The 18,307-nt window shown below is 49.7% G+C and overlaps 1 protein-coding gene across 1 annotated transcript; it reads right to left on the bottom strand.

Annotated features, from left to right (window-relative positions):
• Positions 1–320: 320 nt before the first annotated feature.
• Positions 321–13,378, bottom strand: POMP (proteasome maturation protein). Its single transcript, XM_084762929.1, has 6 exons — positions 13,242–13,378; positions 11,391–11,488; positions 7,173–7,233; positions 6,613–6,714; positions 3,696–3,789; positions 321–655 (listed from the first exon to the last, which is right to left on the bottom strand). Exons 1-6 carry the CDS (start codon positions 13,242–13,244, stop codon positions 588–590), a joined length of 426 nt encoding a protein of 141 aa, XP_084619055.1. The 5' UTR covers positions 13,245–13,378; the 3' UTR covers positions 321–587.
• Between the last annotated feature and the right edge of the window lie 4,929 nt (positions 13,379–18,307).

An 18,307-nucleotide genomic window follows, 5' to 3' on the forward strand; every position in this document is an offset into this window, starting at 1 on the left:
GAGATGCACCTTCCTACAGAGTGGAGCCAACCTGGCCCTCAGTCCTGGGCTGCCACCAAGCGCAGTCACACATGTGACTCTGAAGGAGACTTGTGGGAACGCTGCAGGCTCAATACTAGTAAGGAGCAAGATGTGGTGACACACAGCCTTGATCCCAGCGCTTGGGAGGCAGAGGCAGGAGGATCCCTGTGAGCTTAAGACCAGCCCTGTCTACAGAGTGAGTCCAGGACAGCCAGAGCTAGATACCAGAAAGACTCTGTCTCAAACCAAACCAAACCAAACAAACAAAACACCCCACAAAAACCAAAACACCCTAATAATGGGTATTTAAAATTACATTTATAGGAAGAGAGAAAGCTCTGGCGTTGTTAACATTTACAAGAAACACATTTTTAATAGTTGGGCTTTGCTGTAACCTCAGAGCTTAAAACCCACCTCTAGGTTTTCAACGGACTCACAACCAAAGCCCAAGACCCAAACACTTCACACGACCAAGGATCTTGTCAGTACTTTAATGCTGTGCACATCAGCCTGTAGCAGAGGCAGCTACAAACGGCGCTCCTGTTGCCCCTGCACAGCACTGTGTATTACAGCAAGCCCAGCTTGTATTCCACCATCAAGTGCGGCTCGCCCATTAGCTCACTCTGTGATGGATCTGGAAAGAAACAGAAACAGGTGCTGTAAATGGTTATTCAGACACAGAAAGTCAACTTGGGGTCCTCATGGCACCCCCCAAGTGTGACAAAGAGCCGGCTGCCTGCGCTGGAGTGGGGCACTGACAGCAAAGGGGCCAAGGAAGCTTGGGATGAAACAATTCTGTTTCTTGCTTGAAGGGCCCCAACTACCCATACTTGGAAAAGACAGAACTGTCCACCCAAACATGGAATAGCATGTCAATCATATCGAAATATAGGTGACTTAAAAAGAAAAAGAACGGGGGCTGGAGAGGTGGCTCAGCAGTTAAGAGTGCCAGCTGCTCTTCCCGAGGACCCAGGTTCAGTTCCCAGGACACAAATGGGGCTCACCCTCTGTAACTGCAGTTCTAGGCGGTCCGACGCCCTCCTCACGCAGAGGTATGTAAACAAAAACACCAGTGCACATAAAAGTAAATGTATCTTTGAGAAAACAGGAAAAAGAACTTCCAAGGTTCTGATGCTTCCCATCTCACTGAGAACAATCTAAGTTGCAAAAACATTTTGTCTTTCCCATTTTCTCTTCCATCATATACACACAAACAGAAATCCAAATTCCAAAGCAAGAACAAATACCTTAAGGTCCCTTGCCCCCGGTTCACCGACTGGAAAAGCTGTATTGGCCTATGGTAGCACACTGAGAAGCTTTGACAAGTCCTAGCAACATAGGCTTCCTGGACAAGTGTCTGCCCTCTCCCCACTGACCGAGCCCATGCATCTAAGGGAAGCAAAGCGGGCTTGGGGAAGTACCACAAGCCTGCTTCAAGTTTGTGACAACAGAATAAGCTCGGCAGTTACCCTTCAGTTCCTCTTTTAAACCTCCAGCTCTCTAAGATTGCGTCATCACTCTCACCAGAACAGGAAGCACACAGCATCAGCCCACAGGCCAGGAGATGCACAGGGGGCTGCCAGGGCGCAGGACAAGCCTTTCCTCCACTCACAGTTGCTTACAGTGAGTGAATTCAGGGTTGACGCACCGTGACAAGTCCAGTGTGGTCGTCCTGGTGCTCCGAGTTTGCCAACACTGTCTGCCTGAGGCCACGCTGCAGGTTGGGTGTATGCAGCCGCAGCCGCAGCCGCAGGTCACTCGCTGATACACAAGAAAAGAGCTCAAAAAGAGGTGTGCAGTCAATTACTGCAGCCCAGGCAGGAGACACCATGGTTGCTTCTGATAGCCATGGAAGCCCTTGGCTACACCATCTATACACACACAGCTCCCAACCGAGGGATGCCCCCAAAAGAACACTATACCGCAGTCTCACTGTGCTGACACCAGCTCACACAACCGAGGACTTCAGAAATGCAGAGAATGAACACAAGAAAAAATGGCCTCAAGCTCCTCTGGTGACCTGAGACAGGAACTGTGCCACACCAGCTCTGCCTAGGATGACCAAGTGCATTCTGGGAGAGCATCCCAGTCGGCTTTATGTGGCCCGCCCGGCTTTCCAACCTCCTCACTCCATGCTGTATCTCCCTGGCTCCCCGCACTCCCGGAGCCAGTGCCCACGCACTGAAATCCTGAAAACAAGCAGTATTACCCCGAGCTACTGAGTCTACACCAAAGCACAACAGACAATGGCCTCTGTGCTCAACACACGAGACGGAAGACGACTGTGACCCGACTGTGACTATTATACTTCAGGGCTTCAGGTGTCCATCTAGGTGCTGAGACAAGACCCGCTTAGCCTCCCACATGCCTACTGCATCCCAGAAGGCAGAGATGCCACAACATGCAGCTTCCACGCCTGATTTAAGGCCGAGGAACGCTGGACACGGAGTCCCCACTGGAACAAGTCATACCACTTACACAAGCAACGCCTAACCCTCTCTTCACACGGCAGGAAGTGCAGCTCAGAGACAAACAGAATGTGGACAAACATCTGGACATCTGCCATCCAAGGTCTCCTGTGCCCTGTGTCTTCTGCCATCCATAAACCTGCAGCAGGCTACCGTGTCACAAGCCTTAGCTGTCAGACCGCAAGCTACTGTCTCTCTGGCCTCACAGTCTCCCCTCTACATATAACCAGCTTATGTGTCATATTCGGGAGGTCCTTTGCCCCCCAACATTCCTCACAATCAGTCCTGTCTTCTCCTGTCTAAAGCTCACCTCCTCACTGTGAAGGCAGATCCAAGCGTCACTGTTTTGTACTCAGAGCCTCCTCCAGCGCCTTACCATGTGACTAATAATGCTCAAGCGCCACCTCCCCTTTTACACGTAAGTACAGATTTTGGTTAAAGCATGCTCAGGGATACTGGGCTTCTGGCATTCATAAAGTCTCCGGACAGTGGCTCGCTGGCCTTTAGTCCACCAGCAACACAACAGCGTAGTTCTGCTGGGTCTCTCCACCCCCCACCCCAGCCCCAGGGCAGCTGGGGACCTGCCTACCCTCCCCAGGTCTGGAGGGGAGGCAGAGGGTGCTGTGTGTGTCTCTCACTGATCCACAGCACCATTCCCGGGAGAACCTGGCCAGGTCTGGCAGGCCCCTCCCCCTCCCCCTCCCTGCAGCCTCAGCACTGGGCAGGGTGGTTACAGTTTGAAAGCAAAACAAAATAAAACTTTTTTGGCTTTCTAAGAGACAAGAGCTTCTCTGTGTAGCCTTGCCTGTCCTGGAACTCGATCTGTAGAACAGGTTGGCCTCGAACTCACAGAGATCCTCCTGTCTCTGCCTCCTGAGTGCTGGGATTGAAACCATGTGCCACCCTGCCCAGCTTTTGAAGTTTTACTCTAACTGTTGTTCATCTGGAAACCAGCCCCACAGACGCTGTGGATCTTCAGGCCCAGCCCCAGAACTGACATCAGCTCCCACGCACAGGGTGTGGAACCAGTGACCATTAAACGGGCAAAACAATTAATCTCAGAACAACAGGCCACCCTGATTCTACAGTTGTTACCATTAAATCTTATCTGAAGACTGTGAATAAATACAAGGGACTCCCTCAACTTCCCCGGGGACAGAGACTGCGGCTGCTACCACAGCGGTCCATAGGTGGCGAGTCACTCACCGTTAAGGATATCCTCAAAACCAATGGTCTCATCGTTGCCCCTCAGAATGTCCAGTGAGAGGTTTGAGCTCGGAAGAAATGGAAGACGCTGAACCTTGAGGGGAAGTGGAAAGGGCCCGTTTAGAAAAGTCCAGGGGAAGGCGGACTACACGCTGTGATTCCACAGTTTTCACTGTTTGAAAATTTTACAAAGCAAAGTAAAACTGGAATCCAGCCGGTGGGAACGAATCCCCCGCATTTCAGATACAGACCAAGTTCTAAAGAGTGTTGACTTGGGAACAGTAACTTTTACTAACTTAATAACCTGCCGTGTCAGCCTGGGTTTCCTAGCACTAACTAACCCGCCACAGCTGCCTGCGGTTCAACCACTAACTAACCCTAGCCAATGCGACCTCTTTTGTCTTCACTGGGCAGGTATGGACGGGTAAGCACAGGGGTTGGGGGACACACAGGCTGAGCAGGCAGAAGCATCACTGAGCCAGTGACACAGCTTTGTGCACATTACCTGCCTGAAAGGCCAGAAACAGACAGGGTGTGGCCAAACTCAGTTTTCAGTCTTGCTGCAGGTCACTGTCTGCTGGACCGAGAGTCCTGGGTGGTCAGCAGTGAAAGCTGCCAGCACTGCCAACAACCGCATCGCCATCACCCGCAGAGGCAGGTGCAGGGCGACCGGCCCTCAGTACCCTCCAGAGTGAACACATGATTCTCAGTGGCCAACAGCTTATAATGTTAATTAGTCTTTACGTGTGAAAAAATACTTCTCTAGCTGTCCTTTAAAACAAACAAACAACCAAAAAAGGAATTGTGGAGAAGAAAGAGGAAGAAAGAGAAACAGAAACAGGAACTTATAATGAAGAAGAGGGCAAAGGGTCTGGGAGGCAGTTAAATCACAGACAGCCGTGAGAGAGCGTCAGGAGTGGGCGGGGCTTGTGAAACACCAGGAAGGGAATCAGGAAAACAAGCAGCCAGCTGAGCGAAGGTTTGACATGGTATTTACACTCAGGCATCCATCTTATTAGCAGTGTGTGATTTTTTTTTTAAGATTTATTTATTTATTATGTATACAGTGCTCTACCTGCATGTACACCTACACACCAGAAGAGGGCATCATGTCACATTATAGATGGTTGTGAGCCACATCGTGGTTGCTGGGAACTGAACTCAGGTCCTCTGGAAGAGCAGTCAGTGCTTAAGCACTGAGCCATCCCTCCAGGCCCAGCAGTGTGACTTAAACAAAGGCAGAGATGGGAAGGGAAAGCAAGGGAAGCCAGGACTCTGTGCCAAGCACCATCTTTGGACACTGATCTCCATTTCACACGGACAGGGAATGGAGAGACGGCTGGCTCAGGGCTGACAGCACGGGCTGCTCCTCTTGGAGAACCAGGCTAAGTTCCCAGCACCCGCACAGAGGTTCAGAACCCAGGTCAGTGTGATCACTAGACATACACGCAAGGCCCCCCACACAGAATAAGACTAACCAACCCTCAAGCACCTTCAGACTGTTATTCTTGGGCTCTTAGATACAGCAGTCAGCCACACTCAGACTCCAGCCACTCTCCTTTAAAGCCATCTTAGAGCTTTATTCTTGCAAGGACGTAACTTCCGGCAGCTTCCAGCACCACAGGCCTGTGAAGTCAGTGGCACTCACAGCACGACTGCAAGACTCAGGTCTAGCCAGGCCAGAGAAAAGACCCCACAGTATCAGGAAACAAACACACAAAAGCCCAAAGCAGGAAGCCAGACGCCGAGCTGTTTTACGCGCTCTGGGCGGTGAGCAGGGGTTATGGGGTAGCGGGCAAGAATCAGGAAGATCTGGAAGGGACCAGACTTCTGGAAGTGGGGGCAGACAAGGCACTGAGGGGAACAACCACGGCTACTGCTCCAATGTTCGCCTTAGGCAGAAACCTATTTACCCATAAGGACGGGAGGAATAACAAGTTATTGTGCAGAGCCCACGTGAAATGCGAGACGCCTGCGGGCCTCCCAACCAGAAAAACGGGTTGAGAATTGCTGAAAGTCAACAGCTTAGGTAGCCAAGACAGACAGGTGGGAAAGGCAAGGCAAGAACAAAAACGGCACCAACACCCCAAGGACCCCCGACAGCTGGGAATGGGCCTCGGAGAGGAGGAAGGGGACATGGGGTGCAGGCCCACAAAAATCATGGAGAAAAGGAGGAGCTTTGCACGTCAAATCCTATATACAGTGTCCAAGTAAAATGTCTGCATTGCTCAAGAGCAAACCGCCACACACACACACCCACACACTGGGAGCCAGAGACACTGGCTCAGAGGAGCAAGAAGCACAGGCACAGACAAGGAGCTGACAGCCTCCAGCAGCTGAGCCTGTAGAAGCAGGAGTGAGGAGACAGCGGGCAAGCGAGGCGCGGCGGCACACACCTCTAACCCCTGCAGAGTAGGCCCAGGCAGGCAGACCCCTGGAAGTCAAGGCCAGCATGTGCTACAAAGCAAGTTCCATGCCAGTCAGAGATACAAGGTGACACCCTATCCCCAAAAGAATTAGCCAGCTAGGGAGTGAAACAACTGTAAGACGGGTTTGAACTTATGTAACTGCTACTGCTGAGCAAAGCCAGGAGAGACAAGAAAGCTGTCTTCTACAGACAGGGCTGCTGGCAACAGGGAGCTGTGCCTGAAGAGGTGAGATGCAGTGGGACCCCGACACAGGCAGAGGACACGCGCACAGACTTAGCGACAGGTTCAGCAACCATGCATGCACTGTAGCCCACAGAGGGTGGAGAGGCACAAAGGCACACAGCTACATTGTTTTCAGACACTTATGCCACCAAGACTTAGCAAGAAGCCAGGGTCACCTGCTACAGGGGAGGCAGACCAAGCCGTGAGGGAAGTAACCTGTGAGCAGCTGCCAGGGGTACGTGAGCATGGGCGGGAGGCCGACTCACCTGCTGCACCGCCTTGAACTCCATCTGCAGCTTCAGGGGAGCAAACAGCCCCTGGATGTTCCTCAGGGTGGAAAAGTTCATCTTGTCTTGGTTGAGCTGGAACTAGAGAAGACAGCATAACTCTAACCTAAAGCTTCGTACACACGGACCCACGCTGTTCTTAAAGCGCAATGTTGACAATGCGGCGGCCAGCAGTTAATGTCTATAACTGATAAAAGTGCACTCGTGATAACCTTTATACCACGTATGTGTATGCATCTGTGTGTGGCGCGTGTATGTGTGCTGTGCATATGTGTTCATGCACATGTGTGCCTGCACACTGAGGCCAGAGGTCAACGCCCAATAGTTCCCCACCTTATTTTTTGAGACAGGGTCTCTCAAGGAACCTGGAGCCCACAGACTCAGGGAAGCCAGCCAGTGAGCGCCAGGACTGGCCTGTCTCTCCCTGCCCCTGCAATGGTACCCCAAATGTCTGTAAACGTGGCTGTCCGTCTCTAAGTGCCCACGTCCACTTCTGGTTCCCTAGCAGAGGAGAAAAAAAAAGATGGTGACATACTCACATTTTTTTCTGATAATTCAAGAGGGTGACTGGGCAAAAGTTCATTCTTCACACAAGAGAACCTAAAGGAAAAAACCCGAGTATGTAACAGGGCTTCACGTCACTCGCCACCCCAGCTCAAAGCTGCGCGTGTAACATGGTGGGGCTCAGTGGGCGAGCGCGTGCTTAGCAAGCCTGGGGCACTGTCCCCAGAAACACCCCAAGATGTGCCTGTGCAACAGCGGTGCTCGGGTGGGTTCTCTGGAAGTGAGAGCACTGTTCTCCTCTTGATGGTGCTCAACAGCACAGGAGCAGAGAAAGTGGGTATGATTATAGGACTGTGAACAAAAAACAGCCAAATTCAAAATGCACCTGTTGAACAGTGCCACTCGCTCAAGATTTCAGTCCCCAGATAGGCACTAACTCATGCCCTCTACCTGTAATTGACAGTAATGCCATTGAAAAGCTGTGGTACGCATTTTTACCACTTAACTATTTCCACTGAGCTTCATTTTTATTTTGATGTCTTTCATGTAAATTTTTTTTTTTTTTTTTTTGGTTTTGAGACAGGGTTTCTCGGTGCAGCCTTGGCTGTCCTAGACTTGCTTTGTAGACCACGCTGGCCTTGAACTCACAGCAATCCCCCTGCCTCTGCCTCCTGAGTTCTGGGATTAAAGGCTTGCACAACCACACCCAGTAAATTTAAATCTTTTTAAATGTATTTATTACGTGCATGGATGCTTTGCCTGCTTGTCTGTCTTCGCATCACCAGTGTGTGCTGCCTCAGAGGATACAGACAGCTATGAGGTGCCCTGTGGGTACTGGGAATCAAACCCAGGTCCTAGAAGAGCAGCCGGTGCTCTTAATCACTGAGCCATTTCTCCAGCCCCTAAACCTTCCAATAAAATATTTTAAGTTGGCCGGGCATGGTGGTGAACGTTTTAATGCCAGCATCTGATGAAGGTCAGTGTAGTCTACAAAGTTCCAGGCCAGCCAGGGCTACACAGAGAAACTCTACCTCAAAAATGAATGAATGAATGAACGAACGGATGAGACTATTTCTAGAAGAGCTCCCTAAGCATGTGTTTATTGTCACTGCCACTTGGCTGGGATGCTGCTCCTAGGACAGAGTACCTAAGGCTCTTCCATAAAGATATGTCACACCACACGCTGGAGAGACCCAAGCCAGGACCAGACCACTGGTCATTGTCATGCTAAGTTCTGTCTAAGCCAGGGTCTGAGGCATCAACAACCCTAGAAACCCTGCAACAGCCGATCACCGAGAACCCGTGTGGACAGATCATCACCAGGGAGGGGGGGCCGCGGAACCAGCCCTCCTATGCAGGAACTGGCTAACTGGGAAGAAAAGAGGCAGCATTTCATGAATGTGGGGGGCGGGGGAGGACTCACCAGGACTTGGTTGGCAGCTAGTCTATTAATTCCCTTTAAGGATTTATTTGCTTTTATTGTCTGTGTTTTGTCTGTGAGTATGTCTGTGCCCTGGTTCCCACAGAGGCCAGAAGTTACAGGTGGCTGTGAGCCACATGTGGTGCTGGGAACTGAACCAGGGTTCTCTGTGCTTTGAACTGCTAAGCCACCTCTGCAGCCCTCAGCCTTTATGAATCAAATTATGCCTCCTATTCAAGAGGCAACATCTTGTGTCTTTTTACTACAAATCCAAAAGGGAGTATGTCTGTGCCTAGAGTCCACACCAGAACGCCATCCTACTGCAGGAAGAGCCAGCGTTTTAAACTAAGATGCAAATACACGTAAGGTGTAGTTACCAAAAGCCGTACTGAGCTTGTATGCCCGAACAAGGACAGACTACTGGAAACAAGTGACAGAAGTGGGCACCTAGGGGAGGGAGCTGGAGAACAGAAACAGCAGCAGCCACTACTTGGTGATCGGTGAGACCAGGCACCACTGCCACGTTCTCAGGTGTGACTCCCTTACTCCTCACCGTCAGGTCTGCACCGTTAGCCCCAGTCATAGATGACAACACTGGGACCCCAAACCAGGCAGCCACAACACATCACGCCTCACCCCCCTTTCCTTTTTTTTTTTTTTAAATTAAATATAGATTTATTTTATACTCTGTGTTCTGACCACCATCCCCCCCCCCAACTCTTCCCAGGCCCAGCCAAAACTACACCTTTTCTTTCTCGTTAGAAAAGAAACAGGCAACTAAGAATAAGGACAAACAAGCCAGAATAGGACAAAACAAACAAGCAAGAAAAAAAAAAAAAAAGAGCCAAATAAGCCAGGTGTGGTGGCGCACGCCTGTAATCCCAGCACTCAGGAAGCAGAGGCAGGCAGATCTCTGTGAGTTCGAGGCCAGCCTGGTCTACAAAGCGAGTCCAGGACAGCCAAGGCTACAGAGAAACCCTGTCCCCAAAAACCAAAAATATGATCTTCAAAAACTTTAGAGACCTACAGAATATAGCATTTAAAGATGTTTTTACTAGTCTAATGATTCTGTGTCAACAAGACAAGTTAACTCTTGGCAACATACAGCCTACCTCACAGAGGATGATGAGCATCAAAGAACTTCCTTATGGAGATGGTTTCAAATGTGGCAAGCCAGTACTGGGCAAAATGACCTCGTTTCTGTCACAGACAGAATTCTGCCTAAAAATGGGCAAGTTTGGATGCAGGCAGCGTCGATGGCCAAACCTAGCCAAAACAGGACAAGCAAGTCCTCAATAGTTCCTGCCTCACAAATATGTCTGTCAGATATATTGGGCCAGAAGGCTGAAAATGATGCTCCAATGTTACAGAGAGTTTTCGGTGACTGTCCAGACAGCAAACTATCTGTCATTTTCTCATTTTGGAAGTTGCTAACTTGTACTTCCTGTTTACTCAGATAATTAACTTTATTCCTTCTCAAGTCTCTGATGGGGTTGAAGACCAGGTTGTTTAGTTTTACAATTAAGCTTAGTTGTTTTGGGGTTAAGATGTTTTTAGATCTAGATAGCTGTTTAGGTCTAGAGAGATGAGATATGATAGATATTGATTTACATTCAGAATTTTAGATGCACCAAGATAGGAAAGATGTTTTCTTCAAGGCTGTCAAATACAAATAGACAAAACACTAAGAATGTAACATTTACATAATTCCTGATTGCGTCATGGTTCTTCTTGCTTTAACTAGTTTATTGTATACATGTGTAATAATATAAATGTATATGTAAAAATAAAATAAAAGCCAGGTGGCGGTTGTACACGCCTTTAATCCCAGCACTTGGGAGACAGAGGCAGGCGGATCACTGTGAGTTCAAGGCCAGCCTCGTCTACAAGTGAGTCCAGGACAGCCAAGGCTACACAGAGAAATCATGTCTTGAAAAACCAAAATAAAACAACAATAACAATAATAATATTAAGGAAAGAAGCAAACAAACAAACGAAACTTCTACAGTTACCATCGAGCTTGTTTTGTGTTGGCTGTCCATGGCATGGGGACCTGACCTTAAGTGTTGGGTTCCAATGAAGAAACTAAAATTTTCCTTTGCAAGCTGCTTCTGGGTGAGGGATGGGGGCTTGTGCCCACTTCCTGCCCTGGCTCTGGGACCCATCTGGCTTAGATCTGTGCAGGTCCTGTGCATGCTGCCTCAGTCTCTCTGAGTTCATACCTACATCCGTCCTGCTCTGTATAGAAGGCTTTGACTCCTGTGCGCGCGGGGCACACGTAGCCCACAAGCTAGCATTAGGCGCTTGCTCTGCTGCTCTCCACCTTCTGTATTTTGAGGCAGGGTCTCTCACTGGACCCAAAGACCACCAACTGGCAAGGCTGGCCTCGCTTCTATGAGTGCTGGGGACCTGACCTCAAGTCACGCTTGCGGTCCCGTGTCAATCATTCTAGTGGCTCCCAGCAGTGAGCTGCGTGAGGAGGCCCACGGCTCTGCGTTACGAGCAGTAGGACTCCGAATGTATCAAGGGCTAAGGCTGTAGCTCAGTGGCGGAGTGCTTGCCTCCCACGATACGACATCCCAGGTTCAATCCCCAGTATCAGCCCCCGCACCCTGCGATCACCCTACATGGTATCCTGCACTAGGAGATGGTCCTTCTGTGTGCACGCCTGTCTGCATGCTGCTAAGATGCTTCCCCCACTGCAAGGACCAGGCAGGCCTCTAGCTGAGCATTTACCTCCCTACAGACCAGATCAAAGACACATTTACAGCCATCCTCAAAGAGCACCTTGAAAAGAACCCACGGGAGGCACAGGCACAAGGACCCGACGTACCCTTTCCGGAGAAGATCGTGACTCTCGAAAGGCCCGCTCGCCGAGAGCTCTGTGACTGGAATACTGTCCTTCAGCTGCGACCCAAGGCCTCTGGAGTCCTGCAGCACAAAGCCAGCGTGAGTGAAAGGACTGAGACGGGGAAGGCCGGGAGCTACATACAGAGAGAGCCTTCCGTTCTACCGTAGCCAGCACGCAGGGCACAGTGCCTGGTCCCACATCTTGGGGGGGGGGGGGTGGTGGAAGGACTGCTGGGCTGGCTGCTGAATGTGCCAAGAGGGACAACATTTTATGAAAAATAATGATTTATGAAAAAAATCATAATGTAAGGACATGAATAGACAAACCTCAACCAACGTACTAATAAAGAGGTACAACTCAGAGATGGACAGTCATCTATATAAAAGACCATGAATTTTACCCAAACATTGACAATCCTGGAAGGTTGGACCCTCCCTTCGGTCGTAGCGTTTACCACAATGAAAAGGCGGAGGACAGAATACAGGGGAACGCCAAGCCTCACAGACAGATCTGAGAACAGCAATAAAAGGCATGGATAACAGCAGACACCCAGGGAACGAGGTCTTGGGAGCCTAGAGAAGGGACAAGGGTTCTTTCTAGAAGTGAAAATAAATGCAGCTAGCTGAGATAGTGCGACACTGTCACACCACAGCTAACACCACTAACCCACTCATGTCAAAATAAATGCAAGCAAGCCTGTGCACAACTTGGTCTGTAATCCTACTCTATCCTGAACTGTTGTTGAGAAAGTAGCTTTTTGGTAGTTAACTTGACAGCAAACCCTGGGTTCTGCTTGGGCCCCACCAATTTTCCAACCCTGCACAGCAAGGCTCCCCTAAAACACACCTGAAGGCCAACACTGACTGCTAAGGCCCCTTCTATGCCTTATTAACATCTGAGAAGGGGAGCCCAGGGCCTCAGGCTGCAATTCACCAGCCTGCACTGTTCCTTCCCATGGGAAGCCATCCTGCCATCTTCCGTGGACTGTCACCTACTCTGTGACAGACAGGACTAGGCCAGTATGATTAGAGCTTCCCCAATATTAAGGAAGCCCTACAATGCAAAGTTTCCCTACACACAAAAGAGGAATTCTGAACCCTAGAAACGCCTCTCCAATGTCTTTCTGTAAAACACGGGGCTCTTTAAGGTTCTAATACAGTGTCAGGTAAAAGTAAAGTCTACAAAGACCTAAAGGCACTCGCATTCCCGAGTGTTTCTCACACTCCTGTACAGTGGTCAGCGGCATTTGCCAACACACATTTTCTGGCCGTGGGCAGATAAACTGCAAGGAGTGCTCTTGTCACGTCTGTGCCATGGTGACTCAGGAGTCTGCTCAAAGAGAAACAGAAAGCGGGGAAGGAGGAGAGGCCAGAGGGCGGAATGGGGAAGTCCAGGCAGTCACTACAGGGACAAAACGGGCGCAACAACCTGCACCCCTACACATGGCAATGGGGAGATGTTCGTAAATCGAGGCTGAGTTGTATAAACGCAACCAGCGGTCGTGGACAGAGCTCGGGAGCAGTAAGCTCTAGAACCCCAGGGAGATGGGGCGTGGCGGTGTCCCAATACCCATACAAGGATGGCTTTTAGAGGTGCCCTGTGCGTCCGCCCCGACTACAGAAGGAGGCCCCGGGGCTCTAAGCGCGCGGTCCTGCGGGAACCAGCATCCTCCGGGAGCGTGCAGCTCGGGTCCTGGCCACGCCACGGCAGGCACCCTCCGGGAGCGCGCAGCTCGAGCCATGGCCACGGCAGGCACCCCCCGGGAGCGCGCAGCCGTGCCCGTGCCCGCGCCACGGATGTCCACCGCCATCGCGGCCGTCCGCGCTCACTCACCATCTTGGAAACAGCTTTGCGTACGCCTCCTCCAACCCTGCTCCAGTCGGCCGACCACGCCGCTCACTTCCGTTTCCGGGGCCGAGCCCCCGCCCCCACATCCGCCGGAAGTGCGTCCGTCCGGCCAGGAAGGAAAGAGAGCGTGGGAGGGTCAGGGAGTCGCGCTGGACCTTCGCTCCCACGCTCGCTCTCCCTGGGGAAGCCGGGCCGAGGGCGTGCGCTGGACCTGGTCTCCTCGCGTGGACGGCTTTAGATGGGCAGATGCGCAGACTTCCCACGGGCCATCCAAGGAAGTCTAGGGGGGAGATCTGCATCAAGTTCCTGATGACTCAAAACTCCAGAGGCTTACAGTTTCCTAAGTCGAAGGTTCAAGGCTGGGTATGTGTGTAGAACCCCAAGAAAGGACGGGCTCCCCGCGACCAAATCCTCAATAGTATGCGCGTGACAGTTTAAGTCAGTGACTTAACGGCTAAGGTGTCCTAGGCTCATAGAACTACACATCAACGTGGTTCTCCAATCTGTACGTGACTCATCTACCTAAAACCTTTCATTAAACTTTTTACTTAATTTCTTAGTAGGTTGCTTTGAAATGTGTTTTGTCTGACTGTGTGTGCCCCTGTGGCCCTCCCTCACTCTTCTCTACAATGGTTACATGTTTTTGCCCACCCAAGAGAGTCTAGGAATCTCCTGGATCTGGAGTTAGAGATGGTTGTGAGCCGCTCTGTGGTTGCTAGGAAGGTAACGCAAGCCTCTGTAGGCGCAGCGGGTGCTCATAACCACTGAGCCATCTCTCGGTGCCCTTCGGCTCACGCGTTGGGAGTGCGGTACAGCACTGGGGAGAAGGAGGCAGCTGGCCGCTTTGGTTCTGCAGTCGGAAGCAAAGAGGGGAATGCTGCCATTGCTCTAGCTCTCACCTTGGCGTTCAGTCTGGGACCCCAGCCCATGGGATGGTGCCTCCCACATTCAGGGTACAGAATTTTTTGTTACAGCTGTGGAAATGACGTCACGGATATGTCCAGACTTTATCTCCTCTCAGGTTGGGAATCAAGTTTAACCATGCTTGGAGCTGGATGAGCACTCGCTGCCCTTCCAGAGAGACCCATGTCACACGGTTCACAGATGCAACTCCAGCTCCAGAGGATCAAATGCCCTCTTGTGGCCTTGGCAGGTACTGTAGTCATGTACACACACACACACACACACACACACATACACACACACACAAATAAAAATAAACTTTAAAAGACTAACCCATTGCAATACCAGTATTGTTTTGTCCCACGAACTCTCTCTTTGTTAAGTGTTTACTACACACGTCTTTAATCCCAAAACTCGGGAGGCAGAGGCAGGTGGATCTTTGTGAGTTCCAAGCCAGTCTGATCTACAGAGTGAGTTCCAGGGCAGCCAGGGCTACAAAGAGAAATCTTGTCTCAAAAAAAAAAAAAAAAAAAAGGAAAAAATTTATCTATTTACATATATGCCCCTCCAGGAAACTTCTAGCATCTCATATATAAGGAAATCCCTTTTTTTTTTCTAATGTCATCATTTAGTATTTAGCAAACATTCAGGATTGAATCTATACCACTGGATGTGTGTAGTCAACAAACATCCAATGATTATTTATGGTTCTGAAGGAGGGTCTCAGTAGCTCACACTGCCCACAAGCTCACTGCGGATCTGAGCGTGGGTGTGTAAGCTTACTCCTGCCTCTGTCTCCTGAGTCTAGGCATGGGCCGTGATGCCCTGAGATGGCTCTTTCAAAGCTACAGCTATAGAGCTGGGAAAGTGAATGACTCTGCAGCTCAGCGCCCTGGCCCCTCCTGTCAGTTCCCAGCACCCACGCGGTGCCTCACAGCCATCTGTAACCCCAGTGCCAGGGGATCTGACGCCCTCTTCTTGGCCTCTACGGCACTGCAAACATGGTTCAGATGTAAATGCAGACAAAACACACCCAAACGCAATTTTTAAACATTTAAATTATTTAAATGTTTCTTACTTGATTGAACTTCCTTGGATGGGAAGATTATTAATGACAAACTCACATGTCAGCATCCACCGGAGCATTGGGAAGAGACCACCAGAGACACATAAGGACAGCAAGCAGCAGGTGCCACCCAATGATTCCATCACCTCAGAGACTGTTACCTAGGCAGTGGCTACGGATAACAAGTTCTTCAATGCCCCTTTTCTTTCTTACTAATCTTTGGTTAGCACCCAAAGGGCTGGGCTTCATTGTGTCGTTTTCTTAGCACAGTCACCCCTTTGTTCTTATTTGTGCTCCCCTCCCCCAGCCCCCAGGTGTCGTCCTCAACCTCAGGCCACAAGAACCTACCTAAGCTCTTACTGCCACCAACTTCCTGCTAGTGCAGCCTCACGCCCTTTCTTTCTGGTTTTGGCTAGACACAACCTTTCTCTCTTTCTCTCAGTCCATTGTTTGCACGGGCAGCTCTAATAATCCTCTGATACAAGCCGCCTCCTACCGAGTGAGCCACCTGTGTGCTTTGACTGTCAGCCCAGTGATGCCATAAGCCATGATGGCGGAAGTCGTGGTCAAAGAACCGTTTACCACCATTGTATTTGGTTTTTTGTTTTGTTTTGTTTTGTTTTTGTTTTTTTTGTTTTTTTGAGACAGGGTTTCTCTGTGTGTAGCCTTTGGCTGTCCTGAACTCAATTTGTAGACCAGGCTGGCCTCGAACTCACATCAATCCACCTGCCTCTGCCTCCCAAGTGCTGGGATTAAAGGCGTGCATGCCACCACGCCCGGCTCTCCAAACATTTTTTAGAGCTTACACTTTTTAATTGTCTTACACGACAGTAGGTTTCCATGTGGCTTTTCCATACAGCCTTTGTTTTAGTTAGCTCCTACCCCGTCCTCTTGTCTCCTGCATCCTCCTGCCTTGTCCCTGTCAAAACATTCCCACCCCAGCGTCTCTTCTCCGCTTTCACATGACCCGTGTTCCATCCCCCACCCCACCCGGTGGCCCCATCTCTAGCTTCCAGGGCTCTACAAGTATTCTAAGTTTTGTTGTTTGGTTTGTTTGGTTTTGGGGGGTGGAGTGAGACAGGGTCTCTCTGTGTCGCCTGGGCTGCCCTGGACTCGCTTTGTAGACCAGGCTGACCTTGAACTCACAGCAATCCACCTGCCTCTGCCTCCCGAGTGCTGGGATTAAAGGCATGCGCCACAAGTATTCTAAGTTAAACACACAAATCTGGAAATTCAAATTTAGCATCCACTGAGAGGGGGACATGGTGTTTGTCTTTCTGGGCCCCAGTTTCCTTACTCAGCATAATGTTGTTTTAGCTCCAATGCATTTAAAATGCGGATTTGGCAGTTCCATTTTTCTTTATAGCCAAATGAAAATTCCATTGTGCTTATGTGCCATATTGTCACTAGCGTTTCATCAGCTGATGACCATGTAGGCCGGTTGCCCTTCCCGGCTATTGCATGCAGGTAGAGCAGCCATGAGCACAGATGAGGCAGTTTCTCTGGGAGATACAGAGTCCATTGGGTGGTGGCCTGCTGATAGCACAGCTGGGTGCTCTGGTAGTTCTAATCTAGGTGAAAGGGCTTTCATTTTATCTTTCCATTTTATTTTATGAGTGTTTTGCTCATACCGTGAACCACGCACCATGGGCATGACTAATATCCACAGAGGCCAGAAGAGGGCGCCAGATCCCCTGGAACTGGAGTCACTGTGTGGGTGCTGGGAACTGAACCTGGGGCCGCTACAAGAAAAAGCACTCAACCACGGGGCCGTCTCTCCAGCCCTTATTTCTAGGTTCTTAAGAATCTCCACACTGATTTCCACGGTGGCTGCGTCAACTTCCTCTCACCAGCTGTAAAAAAGATGTTCTTACATTTTTGTCACCGTTTGTTCTCATTTGTTTGTTTGAGACAGGGTTTGCCTGCATAGCCTTGGCTGTCCTGGAACTCTCTTTTTTGTAGACCAGGCTGGCCTCGAACTCACAGAGGTCCACCTGCTTCTGCCTCCTGAGGACTGGGTTTGAGGTGTGAGCCTCTGTGATGGGCTTGTCATTTGTTTTCTTGAGCTTGGCTGTTCCACCTGAGGTGAGATGGACTCTCGGATGGTTTAAATTTGTATTTCCCTGGTGGCTGACGGTGCTGGAAACTTTTAGACATGTTTTTCAGTCAATACACTTCTTCTTTTGAGAATCCTCTATTCAGGTCTAAAGTTTTTGTGTTTTTTTTTTTTTAATTTTATGTGCTTCGGTGTTGGGTCTGCATGTGTGTCTGTGTGAAGGTGTAGAATTCTCTGGAACTGGCGTAACATACATCACATCATGTGTTTTGTTTCAGGCATCCCTGGGTCCCTACCTGCGGCAGGGCGTGGCTGGCACGCCCTGCCCTCTACCCTGACTTCCCTAGCCCAGGGGCAGGACTTCCCCTCTCCCAGAGGCTCCTCACTATATAATCCAGCCATTTTGGTTCCTGTCCCCTCTTTTCTGCTCTCTTCTCTTTTTTCTGTATCTCTCTCTTCCTCTCCTCCTCCTCCTCCTCTCTGCATGCGTTTTTCTTTCCCTCACCACATGGTGGCCAAGAGCTGCTTCCAATAAGCCTGCTTTTATATACGGTAACTGTCTTACCGTTAGCTCCTTCTGGTATCTCCATCGTTGTGAGCGTGCGTCATGTGGTAACCACTGAGCCATCACTCCAGCCCCTATAGTTCTTCTCATATATATATATATATATATATATATATATATATATTTTTTTTTTTTTTTTTTTTTTTTTTTTTTTTAAATTAAACTGTTAAAGCAACTTCACACTTCAGCTGACTCTGGTTCTGTGGCTCCACATTTGTGCTGATTGGTGTCATTCAATCTTTACCTTTCTGTTCATCTGTACAATATGGAATTGTATTATTGGGATTCTATTTTTATTCTTCCAAATTATGACTGTCATAGACCATATCTTTCCATTATAAACTGGCCTCTTTTCCCTCTTGCATCTTATCCTATGTTCCTTTGGTTATTGACTTTGTTACCTTTACATCATCAATAGTTTCTTTTTCTTTTCTTTTTTTGGTTATTATTTGGCCTTTGTT

Source organism: Acomys minous (genome assembly GCF_964271855.1).
Source record: "Acomys minous genome assembly, chromosome: 16".
NCBI lineage: Eukaryota > Metazoa > Chordata > Mammalia > Rodentia > Muridae > Acomys > Acomys minous.

Bases quoted from the DNA above. Each gene is read 5' to 3' on its own strand.
- POMP (XM_084762929.1), bottom strand. The intron at 3,790-6,612 runs GTGAGTCGGCCT...CTTCCCCTCAAG, and splicing joins AGTTCAAGGCGGTGCAGCAG to GTTCAGCGTCTTCCATTTCT. The intron at 656-3,695 runs GTGAGTGACTCG...GTTTCTTTCCAG, and splicing joins TTTTGAGGATATCCTTAACG to ATCCATCACAGAGTGAGCTA.